This window comes from Thalia democratica, chromosome 7 (assembly GCF_965202585.1).
Source record: "Thalia democratica chromosome 7, ktThaDemo2.hap1.1, whole genome shotgun sequence".
Lineage (NCBI taxonomy): Eukaryota > Metazoa > Chordata > Thaliacea > Salpida > Salpidae > Thalia > Thalia democratica.
In genome coordinates, this window is record NC_139171.1 from 35,913,896 (window position 1) to 35,930,857 (window position 16,962).

At 25.1% G+C, this 16,962-nt stretch overlaps 2 protein-coding genes across 2 annotated transcripts; one reads left to right on the forward strand and one right to left on the reverse strand.

Annotated features, from left to right (window-relative positions):
* The first annotated feature begins 558 nt into the window (after nucleotides 1-558).
* Nucleotides 559-5,795, forward strand: LOC145841326 (uncharacterized). The gene is made up of 6 exons (XM_082948687.1): nucleotides 559-595; nucleotides 2,818-2,920; nucleotides 3,464-3,604; nucleotides 4,533-4,656; nucleotides 5,146-5,292; nucleotides 5,616-5,795. The coding sequence occupies exons 1-6, from the start codon at nucleotides 559-561 to the stop codon at nucleotides 5,691-5,693; spliced, it is 630 nt and encodes a 209-aa protein (XP_082804813.1). The 3' UTR covers nucleotides 5,694-5,795.
* Nucleotides 5,796-12,542: 6,747 nt separating this feature from the next.
* Nucleotides 12,543-15,986, reverse strand: LOC145840947 (uncharacterized). Its single transcript, XM_082948304.1, has 6 exons — nucleotides 15,879-15,986; nucleotides 15,558-15,660; nucleotides 14,948-15,088; nucleotides 13,946-14,069; nucleotides 13,287-13,433; nucleotides 12,543-12,839 (listed from the first exon to the last, which is right to left on the reverse strand). Exons 1-6 carry the CDS (start codon nucleotides 15,967-15,969, stop codon nucleotides 12,765-12,767), a joined length of 681 nt encoding a protein of 226 aa, XP_082804430.1. The 5' UTR covers nucleotides 15,970-15,986; the 3' UTR covers nucleotides 12,543-12,764.
* Nucleotides 15,987-16,962: the final 976 nt, after the last annotated feature.

Sequence of the window (16,962 nt, forward strand, 5' to 3'; positions counted from 1 at the left end):
AGAATAAAGTATCTAAAATATTAGGTTACTATAACTTTAAGAGGCAGCAGTTGTTCACCAAATTTTTTAAGTTTTTGCATAATTTTTTCATACTACTGTATATTATTTTTCATCTTAATTCTGAACCAATCTAAAAATGAATTCATTTTGTAAAGTTAAAAGTAAAAAAATAAAAAATCTTGATGAACAATTGCTGCCTCTTAAAGTTATAGTAACAAAGTATTGAATGAGCTGTATTTTTTTGAGTTTTTATATAATTCAATATATTCAAATGAGAATAACATAGTTAAATTAAAATTGTAAAGACCTTTAACAAGTTAAAAAACATTAAAATTTAAATATATGTTTTATATTTAAAAAATAAAATATTTTAAATTTATATAGAACTAAATTATAAAGTCAGAAGAAAAATCCAACCTGCAAGAAATTTAAATTAACAATTCACTATTTTTCTCTAATGGATTTATGTACCTAAATGTTTACAACAAATGATTGAACTAACTAAACTTTAATTAATCTGTTTTGCTTGACTAGTTTTATATGTATTACATATTCAAAATGATAAAACTGAAAGAAGCTGATCGCGGAAAACAAAGTCTTTCCAAACTAACTGGATCCGGATAAGGCCAAATCTCAGCTAAGATCCGACCAGATCCGGTTCCAAGCAAAAAATGGCCGGATACGGTAGATCACTAGTGTAAATATGATAAACGTAAAAATTTATTAAAACCAGTGTTTTAAGGAAAATAAAAACTTGTTGAAGAATTCATCAAAAGTATAAGCAACTTAGATTTAACAGTGTTTAATGCGTTAATTATTATTATTAATCTATTTTAAGGCATTTTTTTTTGTATTTTATAAAAATTATTTTTGTAAATATATTGTTACTTAAAGATAAAAAAAAAAACACCAAAAACTAAATTAAAAAGAATAATCTAATAGACACACACTGAAAAGTTCTGAAGGTTTTTGTCATTTAAGAAGCAATCTACTTAGCTACACAAAATCCTAACCCGAACAAACCAGCTCAAACATTATGTCAGTTTTTAAACCAGAAGCAGACTGCCAGGGTTAAAGTTTAAACCATTGTCCAAAAAACAAATAGTCGGGGTGCCTTAAGTTTAAAATACTGAAAAGTTAATATTCTGAGGAAAATTTAAACACAAAATATGAAGTAAAAAAAGTAAAATATTTGAAAATAAACAATACTTATGTTAGTTAGATGAAATGCAATATTTTTTGACCAATTAACACATATTGCTTACGAGCGAAAAGTTTTATACATTAAACTGTCAGTATTGTGGTTAACACAGTATCATGAGCAATAACTATTTTAATATTTACACTACTTATAGTCTAATTTTGGTCCAAATAATAAAAAAAGTTTAGTTTTTTGTTAAACCAAACATTTTCTGCTTAGAACCCGTGTTTGAATATATTTAAAAATATATATAAATAAAAATATTTAAACTGCTTTATCCAACACTTCATTAAGCTAAGTAAATATGAATATTTTTTTCTGTAGTTAACGATAAAATAAAACGAAACGAGTTAAAATGATTTGCAAGTTTATAAAAAAAACTACGTTGAGTAACTAAAGGCATCTTTAGAAAATATATTTTACCGTTTCTATTAAAACAATAAAAACTCCGACAAATTTATTATATATTCAAAATATCTAAAATTTTTACTACATAAAGCTTTTAATTCATAATATTAACTAAAAAAACGTTTCAAGTACTGTAGTTAAATTAGTTCTAAGTAAAATAATAAAAATTACGAAAATTATAGCTGTTAGATTTTCATTTGTATACACCTTTTCGGGAGTGAGTTTTACTATAAATGCATTAAAGCAAAATTCATTTTGCCAAAACAGTTTAAAAATACTTATGACTTTAGGAGTGTGGTACAAAAACGCTTAGTATCGCTAAAAATTTATTCTAAAATAACTTGAGAAGTTTTGATGTATAACTGTTATTATAGCAGCATAGTTTAAACTTGTTTTTTGTTTACTAATATACAAAATTAAGTGTTTGTTTCTTGAGTTTGATAATTATTTTATAGAAACATGTTTATTCACTTCTAAACAAACCTTTTATATTTGTTTATAATGTTTATATGTTTAAAATATTATGCAAGGACTGTAGTTTCCGGAATTAAACTACATGTTTTACGAAAACACAGTTTTAATCGATAAGTGATATTTATTTAAGCGAGTAATATTAGAAACATGTTACTAATCTATTTAAACTCGGTTTTAAGTGTTAAAAATTTTTTTATCAAGTTTTAAAATTCTATGCCCTTAAGTCTTTTGGAGCAAGTAAAACTGTGTTTGATTGTAAAACATGTGGTCTTTTAATTTCCGCTACTACTATATTACTTACGTAAAACATTAAACTTGTTAACGTACACCAAACAGCCTTTTTTTTTGGATTTTAGTATAAAAGAAAAACAATTAACTAATCTTGTCACAATTTATTCCCACATCTAGAAGTATGATAACTAAAATATTTTTGCTTGTTTCTTGTTTAATTGGTCTTTCTTATGGACTTGAAGTGAAGGGTGATAAAGTTTACATCGATTTTAGTAAATAAGTTTTAATTAAACAAATATATTAAATAAATATAAATAACGAATATAAAGCTAATTGAAAGTAAAAGCTGAAACAGTTACCAAAAGTAGCTGTTTAAATATATAATCGGTATTTTTTTTTGTTGTGGTAAGTTTTTTATTAAGTTTTAAGTACTATTACATTGTAAACTTAAGTGCTAGTTTTATCTGAATGTAATGAATATTGAAGTAATTGATTTTTTGCAGAAGAACACCCGGCCACAGCAAATGGAATAATCAAAGAAGTGAAAAATTTAAAAATTGGCGATATTTCTGGTGATAAAAATGGATACAGCTATAAATTGACCAAGTGAATTGAGTTAGATGTAACATTTATAATTAATACGTACTACAATAAAGTAGACATTAAATTAAGAAGGAAGGAAGTAAAAAACACTACCGTTTAACTATTAAATAAATAAACAAAAGTATATAGTTGTCATAACTAAGTAATACAAACGTAAAAATAAAAATAAAGTTATGAGCTGTATTGTTTTTATACAACATGTATATGTGTCGTTTCTAATAATGTTGTATAAAAAAAATTTGTTATGTAAACTTTTAATTATTTAGAAAAAAATTCCACTTAACCAATAAGAAACTATTAGTGTTTTAAGTGTGAAGTATATGAAGTTATATTTTAGTTTGCTAAGAACTTGAGAAAAGTATTATAACTAAATTTTACCTTTACCTATTGTCCTTAACAAAACATTAAACTGTATCCATGGTGTATGACGCAATAATCAAACGGTTTTTCGTACACCAGGTCCTTGGACTAAACTTATAAGCGCTTTATTTTTTGTCGTTCAATTAACAATATATACCAAAAAAAAAGAAAGTTTTATTTTTACAGTGTGAAGGTTAATTCATTTTTTGGGGACAAAATAAAAGTCAAACAAAATTCAGCAACTGATTATCTTGCTCAGTTACAAAACGGTGAGGTTCATCTTTCTGGAAGTGTTAGAGTGTCAAAGAAAATTTCTGTTACAGTCGGGTAATACAATAAGAATTTTAAAGTTTAAATAAAAATTTCAAATATAAAATTTTAAACCTTCAAGTAAAATGAATTAATAACTAAAATAAAAAATCATAGTTTGGAAATAATAATTAAAATCTATGTTTTTTTTTCTATCTGTTAAGTTACTTACAAAGTTGTCAATAGTACTGTTATACATTGTGTGCTACATTTTATTTCAACCTAAGTTTTCTCTCACTTTTGTAATTGTAAACTAAGTAAAAGTTTATTTAAAAGTCATACTACTATTAAAACAAATGTAAAATGTTTCTTAAGCTATATCCACATTCATTTTTGGAAGTTCTAGTATTGTATTAATTTAGAGTTTAAGTATTTTTTTAATAATATAAAAACTAAACTAAATTTTAAGATGCTGATAAAAGCGTTTTAATTTTCGTTAACTTTTTGTAGTTATTTGTTAATTTAAAACTTAAAATTTTTATTCAACTTAGCTATTAACTTATTTTCTATAGCTTACATTTTCAAACAGATCTTTAAAAGACTATTTGGGAAAAGTAACCCTTAAAGAATAGTTTATTTTTATTAAGTTGTTATGTACTAGTTTTTAAATTTTATTTGTAGGTAAGTTTTCTGTTTTAAAATTATTATACTCTTTTTTTAGAAGAACAAAATTTTAAATTTTTTATACAGTTTATAATATTTAAAATAACTCAAAAGTTTATGAAACGAAAAGCTTTAAAAAGCATTCAATAAATAGGACTGTTTCATTTATTAAAATTATTATTAAATTAAGTATATGTAATTTTTGTTATCTATAATACTGTGTAAACAAATCTTTCCAAATGTAACTGCATAATACTCAAAGATATAAAAAATTTGTTTTACAACTTATTGCATTAAGTTTGTTTTATATATAAGATTCAGTAACTATTGATAAAAATATTAGATTTTGGAAATGGAAAAAGACTATATCCAAAACCATATCAGCCTCAGCAACTGCTAATGTGTACCTCAAGCGAGTTTATGTATCTCAAAATGTTAAAATTCAATTTGTTGGTGGTAAAATAAAGGTAGAGACATTTTTTAGACTTTTTTACCAAAACTTTACGCATTTAGTTCGTAATTCAATACAGATTTTATTATTTGAATAAATTCATTTGATGGAAAAATATTACATAACCTTAATATGAGTTAAAAAGACTTATAAAATACTTAAACAAACAACTTTTAAATATAAAAGTCATCATATTGTTTTGTCAATGTTACACTAAAAAAAAAATGCTTAGTTTATGAACCTCTATGATTTATAAAAAAATTTAAAGTATGTATAAAACACATTTAAACTTGAGATAAGCGCAAAAAAAAAGTAAGTTAAAAATGTATATGAATAATGCCATTATTTATAGTGCGCTTTATTAACCTACAAAAAAGACAAAAAACGGCTAAGGATCTGAACCATTAAGTAAAGACTTATAACACTTTTTAAGACTGTTGAACTCAAAGGTAAAAAATGTAATTAAAACTATAACTAGTTGTATAATATTTTAACTTTATTTCAGACTCAGCCCAGTACCTGTTCAACTAAAATATATTCCCATAAAATAAATTTTGAAGCAAAAGACGCTTTCTCTAAACTCATCGCTGGTATTACTAAGTTTCTTTCAAAGTTGTTTAGCGGGAAAGTACGGGACTTCATGCAGAAAAAAGTGAGCTCCTTTGAAATTAACTTAATTAAATCGTAAATTTTTTTTTAGCTTCATTTTAAAATAAAATATATTTAAAGTAAGTTTTGTTTTTTAAGTGAAAATACAGAATGTTTTTTTTAACTCTAAACAAAATTACAAATTTGACTTTTTACAACTATTTACTATAACACAGTATTCAACATTTAAAACAAGCGAAACTTGCTTTTTAATTTTACTGCTACACACTTTGATTTGTAAGTGTGTTGCCTATACAAATTTTTAAGCAAGTTTTTAAAATTTTTATCATCATTGAAATAGTTCTGACTATTTATTATTATTCACAGCTGTGTTCTGCTATCGGAAAATCGTTAAGCAAGCTAGCAGTAGACATGGATATATTAAACGCGCTTGGTGGTCTATGATTCCGCTGGGAACAGTAGTCTCACAGGTAAAAACATTGTTTTGGGTCATATACTCAAGCATGTTTACTTTTTACTGTTTAAATGTCATCAGATTTGTGTAACAATGGTTTTTAGTTTAGATATTTGACTTGACAAAAACATTTTTAAGAAATATTGTAGGTTATGTTGAAATGTAATTTATCTTAACATAATTCAATTTTTCACTTATGAATAAAAATGATTTTTTTTTAATTTCCTTTTCATGTTCTTTTTGCTCAGTATTACAAAGTGTTACTTTCTCGGTAATAAAATACTATTACTTTAGTATAACTTAAATTTTAGCTTTTGATTGAGTTATTGCTAATTAGTTGTTTTAAATGCAGTAAAGTTTTATAGATCGACCGTATCTGTTTTTGTTTAATACATTATATAAGTGTGTGTGTTCAGTAATTTATATTTCTAATTGTTGTATTTTTATCTATTCATCGTAATTAGTTTTACTTAATATTTCACTTAAGTTATATCTGTCAAAACTACTCTATAAGTTTTAATTAAGTATAGAAGTAAGCAATTATTAAAGTCAAAATTTTTAAATCACTTTTAGAACCCATTATAGATTTCTTTTTATTTAGCTTTAAAATACAAAAAAAAAACATAAAATATATAATCGAAATTAATAAAAATATTATTTTATTAGCTTTATTGAAGACAAAGTATCTTGTTTTTAATAAAAACGGAAGTTTGAATACTTTACTTATAATAAAATCTGAATAACTGTTACAAAGAATAATATAAAAATAATAAGTCAACTGTCGGTTTTTAATTTTACACAATTTTAGCAAGAAGCTACTATACTAATAAGGGTGGGCAATGTACGGCCCGCGAGTGAAAATGACCGGCTTGCAAAGGTCAATATTACAAAATTTTTTTGAAACTTTGAACCATAATTTTATAAAAAAAAAACTGTAAGAATTTGACTTTAGAAAACATATTTAAAAATTGAATTTAGATTATTTATAGTGATAAAAACACCATTTTGTCGTAGCATTTTGTTTTGTTCAAAACAAGTGGTAGTATCTCTATTTATACTGAATTAAATATCGTCAATAAATATGAAATAAAATATAATTAGTATAATAATCCAGCACAAAGATGCCAAAGATAGATGATTTCGAAAACTTAATAAAAAGTTATAAGTTTTAGCTTAAAATATTACACTCAAGTAATTTTTAGTAATCGAATTTTTGTATTTATAAAATTAGTATTAGTATGTTCAAGGGTAATAACAAACATAGATTTCTAAATACTTAATAAAAATTAATTTAAAATAACATATTTGATAGTTATTTCTGAAAAAATTGATTTGAAATAGTGTTCTACTAGATCTATAAATTAGAGAACGGGTCAAAATTGCACGAAGACAAAACTGCATGAGGTTACTAAATTACACGAGGGGACTAAATTGCACGAGAAAAGATTGCACGAAGCCAAATTTGCACGAGGGCACAAAATTGCACGAAGACAATTTTGCACCAAGGGTCAATTTTGCTAGAGTTACATTTTTGCACGAGAGTAAAAGTAGATCATAAAAAAAAAACTAAAATATAAATTTAAAAATAAAATAAATAAATAAAGCTACTGACCGAGGGTAAGGGTTAGGGGTAACAGTGATAGTAAAAATAAAATAAAATAAAATAACTAATGAAATGATTATTAAAAAATAAAGGTTAAAAGAAAAAAATTAATAAAAAAAAGCTACCGACAGAGGGTAAGGGTTAGGGGTAACAGTGATAGTAAAAAGAAAAAAACTAAACTAAAATAAAGCTAATTATAAAAAAACAACTCCTGCAAAAATGTCTCCGTGCAGAATTGTCTGCTCGTGCAAAAGTGTCTTTGTGCAGAAGTGACCCTAAGTGCAAAAGTGTCTTTGTGCAATTTTATCCCCTCGTGCAAAAGTATATGCGTGCAATTTTGTACACATGTGCAAGTTTGACAGCTGCCCATAAAATTTTTATCCTACCGGATCCAAACTTTTTTTTCTAGAGTTCTGACCGGATCTTGTTTAAAAACTAGTACCCGGTTGGATCCGTATAATATTTTCAAGTCAGGATCCGGGTCTAAAAAAACATTATCCGGTCATAATTCCTTCCGATCAAAAATGTTGCCCACCCCTATACTATACAAAGCATAAAAAAAAAATTGTTTACAAACTTTTCTTGGATCAAAGTAACGAGTTTTACAACCCTGGTCTTTGGACCTTATAAACATACTGTCTGAGCTGGTTCATTCAGACTTGGATAGTATCAAGGCATAAAATTCATAAGTTTAAATACTGATCGTTTAATATATTATTCTCAAACGGATGTTTTATTAAATACTTTCTAGTATATTTTGAACAATCTGTTTGTTATTATGAGCTTAATACTATTTAGTTTATGGTTTTTCGTTTACTAATTAACTTTGAATAAATAGTTTAATAATGTTTAAGCTTATTTATTAAACTAACATGTGTAGAAATAATGTTTAGAAATTCACAACTGAGTGAAACTCACTGAGTTATTCTTTTTAAACTGGCAATCTGATAAATATAGTTCACGATTTTAACATACAACTTGATTTTTTTCAAAGTCTTATTCGAGAAACAATGTTTAGTACAAAGCGGCTATAATTATTTGCAGAAAAAAAAACACATACAAATTTATAGTTGGTCAAAAAAGGGTAAAAACTCTAAAAAAATGGTATAAGCTTAATGTAGGTTTTTTTATAAAACTCAGTTATTTAAGCTAACAAAGCTTTTTTTGCTTTACTGTCACAGGTTTAGCTGCTTTAGAAAAAAAAAATAACCAGAGTAATTATGTGAGTATAAATTTGACATCTACCGGATCCGGATATTTTTAAAATTTAAGATCCTGTCGAATCAGGATCCTAAATTTTTTATATATGTATATATAATGAATAAAGTATCTAAAATATTAGGTTACTATAACTTTAAGAGGCAGCAGTTGTTCACCAAATTTTTTAAGTATTTGCATAATTTATTCATACTACTGTGTATTATTTTTCATCTAAATTCTGAACCAATCTAAAAATGAATTCATTTTGTAAAATTAAAAGTAAAAAAATAAAAAAATCTTGTTGAACAATTGCTGCCTCTTAAAGTTATAGTAACAAAATATTAAATGAGCTGTATTTGTTGAGTTTTTATATCATTCAACATATTTAAATGAGAATAACATAGTTAAATTAAAAATGTAAAGACCTTTAACAAGTTGAAAAACATTAAAACTTAGATATAAGTTTTATATTATAAAAATAAAATATTTTAAATTTATATAGAACTAAATTATAAAGTCAGAAAAAAAATCCAACCTGCAAGAAATTTTAAAATAACGATTCACTATTTTTACTCTAATGGATTTATGTACCTGTATGTTTACAACAAATCATTGAACTAACTAAACTTTAATTAATCTGTTTCGCTTGACTAGTTTTATATGTATTACATATTCAAAATGATAAAACTGAAAGAAGCTGATCACGGAAAACAAAGTCTTTCCAAACTAACTAGATCCGGATAAGGCCAAATCTCAGCTAAGATCCGACCAGATCCAGATCCAAGCAAAAAATGGCCGGATACGGTAGATCACTAGTATAAATATATTAAACGCAAAAATATATTAAAACCAGTGTTTTAAGGAAAATAAAAACTTGTTGAAGAATTCATCAAAAGTATAAGCAATTTAGATTTAACAGTGTTAAATGCAGTAATTATTACTATTAATCTATTTTAAAGCATTTTTTTTGTATTTTACAAAAATTATTTTTGTAAGTTACTTAAAGAACTTAAAAAACACCTAAAACCAGAATAAAAAGAATAATCCAATAGACACACACTGAAAATTTCTGATATATTTTGTCATTTAAGAAGCAATCTACTTAGCTACACAAAATTAGTGATGTACCGGACCCGGATCCGGACTTTTTTTTCAAATTAGAATCCGGCCGGAACCGGATCCGGACTATTTTTTCAAATTAGAATCCGGCCGGATCCGGATATCAGACAAAAATGGCAATATCCGGCCGTACCCGGACCGGGATAGTGAGTCCGGTACATCACTAGTATAAACTAGCCTGAGTCAGAATGAGGTTTTTAAAAACTTTAAAAAAAACTTTAATCTAATAATAAGTAGAACAGCTAGTCACAGGTTGACAATTTGGTAGTAAAGTTGATGGTACACTTAACTTATTAGTACTACCCATCATTATTAAATCCTAACTTATTTAATTAATATCTAACAAATACTAAATTCTAACTGAGACTACTTTATATAATCAGACACGACAGTTTTGAGTGATAAATCTTTTATATAAAACACAACAAGAAATACTAGCATAAACAAAGTAATTAATTACTTTGGTAACACTTTAAAAACTGAAAGCTATTTAAATCGATATCAAAAGACTTAACACAATAAACTAAAAATTAAATAAAACTTTCAGTAGAAAAGAAACTGTAAATTTTTTAAAAACTATTAATCTATAAACCTGGCTTAAATATTTAAACAACTAAACACCAGTTGAAATAATCACTTTTAAAACAAAACACTACTTACAATAAGCATTCACAAAAAAGTTCAAGATATTTTGTTGCTTCAAGCTGCACACCAAGCTAACTAACTGCTTACATATAAACTGCCTGTCATGTTCTGATGTTTTGTTGCTTCAGCATTTAGTTTGAACATTTCGTCATATGATTCTCATTGGCTCGTATATTCAACCATATTAACTCTAAATATTCTCTGAGCTCAACTTTAAACAATAAATAATGCAAGTAATCATTCAAAAGTTTTCAATTTTACAACATATGTAAAGAGTTGCATTTCTGAAATGTTTATTTCATAATTTAAATGTAAACAAATGTAAATTAGTCACGTGTACAAAATGAGCCAATCACGGTAGGTGTTTAATTTTAACTGACGAAAATGACTCTTATTAATTTACTCAGGGTTTGTTTTTGAAAAAATACTTTTCAGTATGCTCTTTTTTACTAACTAGATCCGGGTCCGGATTTTATTTCAAATTAGAATCCGGCCGGAACCGGATCCGGACTTTTTTTTCAAATTAGAATCCGGCCGGAACCGGATCCGGACTTTTTTTTTCAAATTAGAATCCGGCCGGATCCGGATATCAGACAAAAATGGCAATATCCGGCCGGACCCGGACCCGGATAGTGAGTCCGGTACATCACTACACAAAATACTAAACCGAACGAACCACCTCAAACATTATGTCAGTTTTTAAACCCGAAGCAGACTGCCAGGGTCAAAGTTTAAACCATTGTCCAAAAATCAAATAGTCGGGGTGGTAAAACACGATATTTTGATACCAGAAGGTTTTTATAAACAAAAATTTGCCTATTTTTATGCTTTTTAAATGAGCGACGTACTAAACTTGCGTAATATAAAAGAAAACCTTTTAATTACAATATTTAATTTCTGTTTTAAGTTTCGTACTTAAAGATCATTTTTTTTAGATAAAATAACTTCCGCGCGAAACAAATAACGAATATTTTTATTATTTTCAATTTTTTTTTTTCCGTTCAACTACTTCATTTTTTTTTTAAAGTTTAACTCAGTGATTTTAAAACATTAATTCTAATAGTTAATTTTATGTGCTTGAAATAAGATAAGTACTTTTTATGCAAATATTTGAAGTACAAACTAGTAAAATTGATTAAAACAATAAAATAATCATTGCTTGTACACATAAAATACTGAAAACATAAAGTGATTTATGGGAAACAATGAAAACAACGTTTGATTTTAAAACTTTACTGTACCTAAAATAAACAAAAACAAAAAACATAACAAAAAGCTAATGTGTTTTTTTTTTACATTGAGAAACCAGTTGAAGTGTCTAAATACGGTTTCAATTAAAGTTTGAAGTTGCTTTCTATCTTAATGATTAAAAAAAAAATTTCCCTTTTAATTTTTATACTTTAAAGAACTTCTTAGATAACTATAAAACTTTAAACTTAAATTGAGTGACTAATAACTCTCGATTAGATTTTTTTAATTGCATTATTTTTTAAAATTAAAACTTTTTTTCGAACAAATTAGATGATTATTCTTTTTAAAATAATTAGTTATGTACAAAATAGAGTACTGATATTTTTTTACTAAGTCTTTTAAAACTTTAAATTATATCTTGGGTGTAAAGGCACAGTGCAAATTACATTCTTTCATAGTAAAAACGAAGAGTTTTCAAAAGCTATACAAAAATTGTTTTAGTTGATTTTCTAAAAAACTAAATTTATCTTTTTTTTTTTAATCGTTTCTTACCTGAAAGATCAATAAATGTAATTTTTATTTTACAACTTCAGAAAAATCGGTGCACGACTGTTCAAATTCGGACAATTCAAATTCCGACAGTTTAAATTGAATAATATATAATAATTTTATAGTTGTGGGCCTTGAATTATATATTTTTTTAATTTCAATTGTCTGAATTTTAATCGTCCAAGTTTGAATTGCATTGTAACCCTGAAAAATGGGTTTTTCTCTACTTAAAAATAAAATCAAAGCTTTAACAAATAACAAATGCAAAGTTTGGATTAACTTTTTTTATTAGTTAATCTTAGTAACTTATGATAAACTATTTTAAATACATCTTGTAACATTTAGCAGTAAGTAATTTATTTTAGTAAATTGTTTCACTATTTAAATATTTAAGTTTATTTTCGTTTGTTTAATGTTTTAGCATCTTTTACTTATTCATAGTTTAATATTAAATATCCTTAAACTTTTAAGCATCTTAAAAGTAAAATTCATTCTCATAATGCTAACTTAGAACTATTCATAATAAAAAGTGAGAAATTTTTTGTAAGTACTTAGATAGTGTTACGTTACAAACCACTTACTAAACATACTTATGTTGTTTGTTTGTTCAAAATACGTACAATGATTAAATTGTTGTTGTACAAGTATAAATGTTTATAACAAAATATGTTTAAGTTTATTACGTTAAAAAATGATGTGCTAAAAATGTGAACACTAAGATTTTTTTAGTGTTAAACTATAGCTTATAGAGGAATCATATACCAAGTGCGTTTAATATATCCATATCTACTGCTAACTTGCTTAACGAATCTCCAATAGCAGAACATATCTGTGAATAATTAGTAAGTTATAAGAGTTTCTAAGGTGGTAAAAAAGTTTTAGTTTAATTAAGTTGTAAATATAAACTTAACCCAAAGCTACTAATTTCTAATAAAAATAGCACTATAATTATACGCTAACTTAAACTACAAAAAAAAATCTTTTTTAGAAATTTATGGATAAGTGGCGCTGTTACTAGAAATTGTACATAGTATGTTCGTCAAATTACACTTTTTATAGTTATAATCAGTTTAACTAACAATATTTGTAAATAATTAATTTTATTGGTTTACTTAGAGTCATTAAAAGTGCAAAGGTTTTGTTTTGTCATTCAAATAAAAAAATAAGATTTTTAACACCTATTTAAAAAAAGCTAAATATATTTTTGGTTGAGTATTAACTAACTTTGCTTTTCTTATATTAAAAATATCTACTTTCCTTATATTAAAAAACTAACTTCGCCTTGCATGTAATCCCGTATTCTTTTACTAAACAACTTTGAAGCAATGTTGGAAATACCAGCGATAATCTTAGAAAACAAGCCTGATGCTTTGAAATTTACTTTATGGTAATTTATGTTAGTTGAACAGGTTCCCGGTAGAGTCTGAATTTTCTTTAGTTTAGTTACAGCTAAAGTACTATGTATTTTCTTTTTAATATTACTTTATCTACCATTTGAAAAATGTTTAGCAGTCTTATGAAAGTATTCTAAAACTTTTATTTAAAAGCTCGGTGAACTATATTTTTAGTCATTATTTGCATTAGTTTTTACTGTTAAAGAAAAATTTTGGTTTTTCTTAAATAATTCTTAATTAACTTTTTTTTCAAACAAATCACGTGTTTATTAATACACAATAAAGTTATTAAAACGATAATTTTTTTATTAAGGTTTAGAATAATTTAAATTAAGTTAGTTATAATACTGGTTAAGGTTAAAAAGCTGTTGGACTTATGTTTTAAAAGATATTTAATATTTTGTTAATAGCGTAATTATTTTTTTCTAAATTGAGTTTTTTATGTAAAATTAAATACTAAGATATATAATTAAAAATGTTTCAAAAAGAAACGATTACAAAAATATTATGTAAAACCTGATAAAAGAAAACTTGTTTATACCTTTATTTTATTACCAATAAATTGAAGTTTGAGATTTTGAGACACATAAACTTGCTTGAGATACATATTAGCAGTTGCTGACGCCGATATAGTTCTGGATATAGTCCTTTTCCATTTCCAAAATCTAATATTTTAAACCAAATTCATTGTATGCATTACATGCACCTATAAGTAAAACTAACTTTTAATGGTAGAAGTTGTAAAAGTATTTTTGTTTCACTTTTTTTTCAGAACTATATATATAGACTTACAATTCTTTGTTTACACTAACAATAGATAAAAAACAAAAGTAAAGTGTAACTAAAAAGATTATGTTGTAAATCAAAATAATTCTACTTATCGAAATTTTTAAAAGCTTGGCTTTTTAATCTTTTTTCAATGATAAACTAACGAAAAACTTAACGAGCTTGTTTTTTATCCTAAATAAGTTTTTATCTATTCTAAAATTAAAAAACCTGAAAATAAATTACCAAACTTTATACTTAACATATCAAATAAAACAGCATTGTATTTGATAGGTTTATTGTATAAAAAAAAGGTATTGATCAATAAAAAAGTTAAAACATTTAGGCTAAACAAACTTTAAGTAAAAAACCTAACAAGTCTAAAATTTATATAAGTTTAAAATAAATGTAAAGATTTACCAAAAAACCGATACCAAAGTTTTTTACAATTCATTTAATTAAACTTAGTTTTTTTCAAAATGTTTATACTCAAAAATAATAGAACATAAAAGTTACCAAAAATCATTGTGGATATACTTTAAGGTTTAACTTCTAATGTCTTTCTAAGTAAAATTTACAGAAATATGAGAAAATTTAGATTTGAATAAATGCTACACAAAAATATATTGCAATGCTTTTTGAAACATTTTTAGAAAATTTTTTTTTTTTGAAATATACCTTAGTTTTATCTCCTAAATACAACTTTTATGATTAGGTTTTACACTATATCGTTCAAGTATTTTAAGTACTAATTTCATTTAAATTTAAATTGTATTACCCGACTGTAACTGAAATTTTCTTTGACACTCTAACACTTCCAGAAAGGTAAACCTCACCGTTTTGTAACTGAGCGAGATAATCAATTGCTGAATTCTGTTTAACTTTTATTTTGTCTGCATCAAATGAATTCACTTTTATACTGTAAAATTAAAGTTCTTTAGAAATATTTCTAAATTTTAGATAGAGCAATTCTGTTTATTTTATAGTATACTGAAGATAGCCGTTTATATTTTGATATGTATACGTTTTTTTCGCATTTATTTTAATTAGTTTATTTTACGCACAAACCATTTAAGTTATTAGATTTGTAATTTACTCCATTGTTAGAAAGTTTAGTTCATAAAAATTAAACTTAATAAAGCAAGAAAACATCAACAAAAGTGATCAGTGTCGAAATTAAACGTTCATGCGCCGTTGTACAAGCTCAAAATGTTAATAGCAATTTTTTTTCATACTACTTAAAACGTTGCGCAGCAGTTAAACAAGGCTGAAGTTACTGATCATAACGCCATACCAGCAAATTGTCTGATGATTTAAGTTTTATGATCCAAACTTTTTGTTACAAGATTTTAATATATACTTATAATAGATACAAATAAATAATTTACTTGGTCAAGGAAAAGCTTATTCCATTTTTACTATCAGAAATAGGGCTAATTTTTAAGGCTTTTACTTCTTTGATTATTTCATTTGCTGTGTCTGGATGCTCTTCTACAAAAACAAAAAAATATTATAGTTTAAATAATTTAAAGAACAAGTTATATAAGTAGAGTCTAATAACAATTTAAGTTTAGTAAACAACTAACTTAAATTATTTTAAAACACCAAAGTTTTTGTATAACAACAAAAGTTAGCCAGTTACTTATGATAGTTGTTATAACCTTTTAGGTTTACTTGATAGTATTATCATTTAATCAAAACTTATTTACTAAAATCGACGTAAACTTCATCACCCTTCACTTCAAGTCCATAAGAAAGACCAATGAAACAAGTTGCAAGCAAAAGTATTTTAGTTACCATACTTCTAGACGTAGAAATACTTGTAATTCAAATAAGAAAAATATTTTCTTATATACTAAAGGCTGAAAAAAAAGAATTTGTAATTAACTATAACTGTTTGGTTTACCTAAGGAATTTAGCTGCCGAAACTAAAAAACTACATAGTTTTACTTGCTCAAAAAGACTTAAGGGCATGAAGTTATAGACCATAATAAGTATTTAAGTACTTAAAGTCGAATTAAAAACCTTAGTAACATGTTTTTTAATATTTTTGTGTCGTGAATACCTCTTATTCAGCAAAAAAGGTTGCGTTTGTAAACAATGTGGTATTTTAGTTTCGGAAACCACATTCTTTACATTAAATTGTTTAACATAATTGTTTGAGACAAGCGTGATTGAAATATACTATACTGTTTTATTAATGTATTATCTAAGAATAAATTTTTTTAAAATCATATCAATGTTTTTGTTAGTAAATTGCATAACAATAAAGTATATGTTGCTAGTTGATTTAAACTAAAGATCCTTAAATAATTTTTTAAACATTTTTTTACAATACAAAGTTTTTCTTTAGCTTTTTCAAGCTTTTGATAATTTTAGACAATTTTGATTTACTGAGTTTCATGAAGAAGAATGTACACTAGTGGTTTATCGGATCTAGTAGATCACTGGTATAGATATAACAAACGCAAAAATTTATTAAACCCTGTATTTTAAAGAGAACAAAAAGTTGTTGGAGAAGTCATCAAGTATATTAGCAGAAAAATTAAGTTTTTAGCTATATTAAGTGTGTTAGTTATTGTTTCAATCTACCTTAAAGCATTTTTTGTATTCTAAAAAAAATTTCGTAAGTATATAGTTACTTAAAGTACTTAAATAATACATAAACCTGTAAAAATACCTTTTAATCTACATTTTTTGATAAATAAGCTTAACATTTTAAGCAAAAAAAATTTAAAAAATTTATCAAGTTCTACTTAAAAGCAAACAAACTTGTTCATTTGAGCAATATTT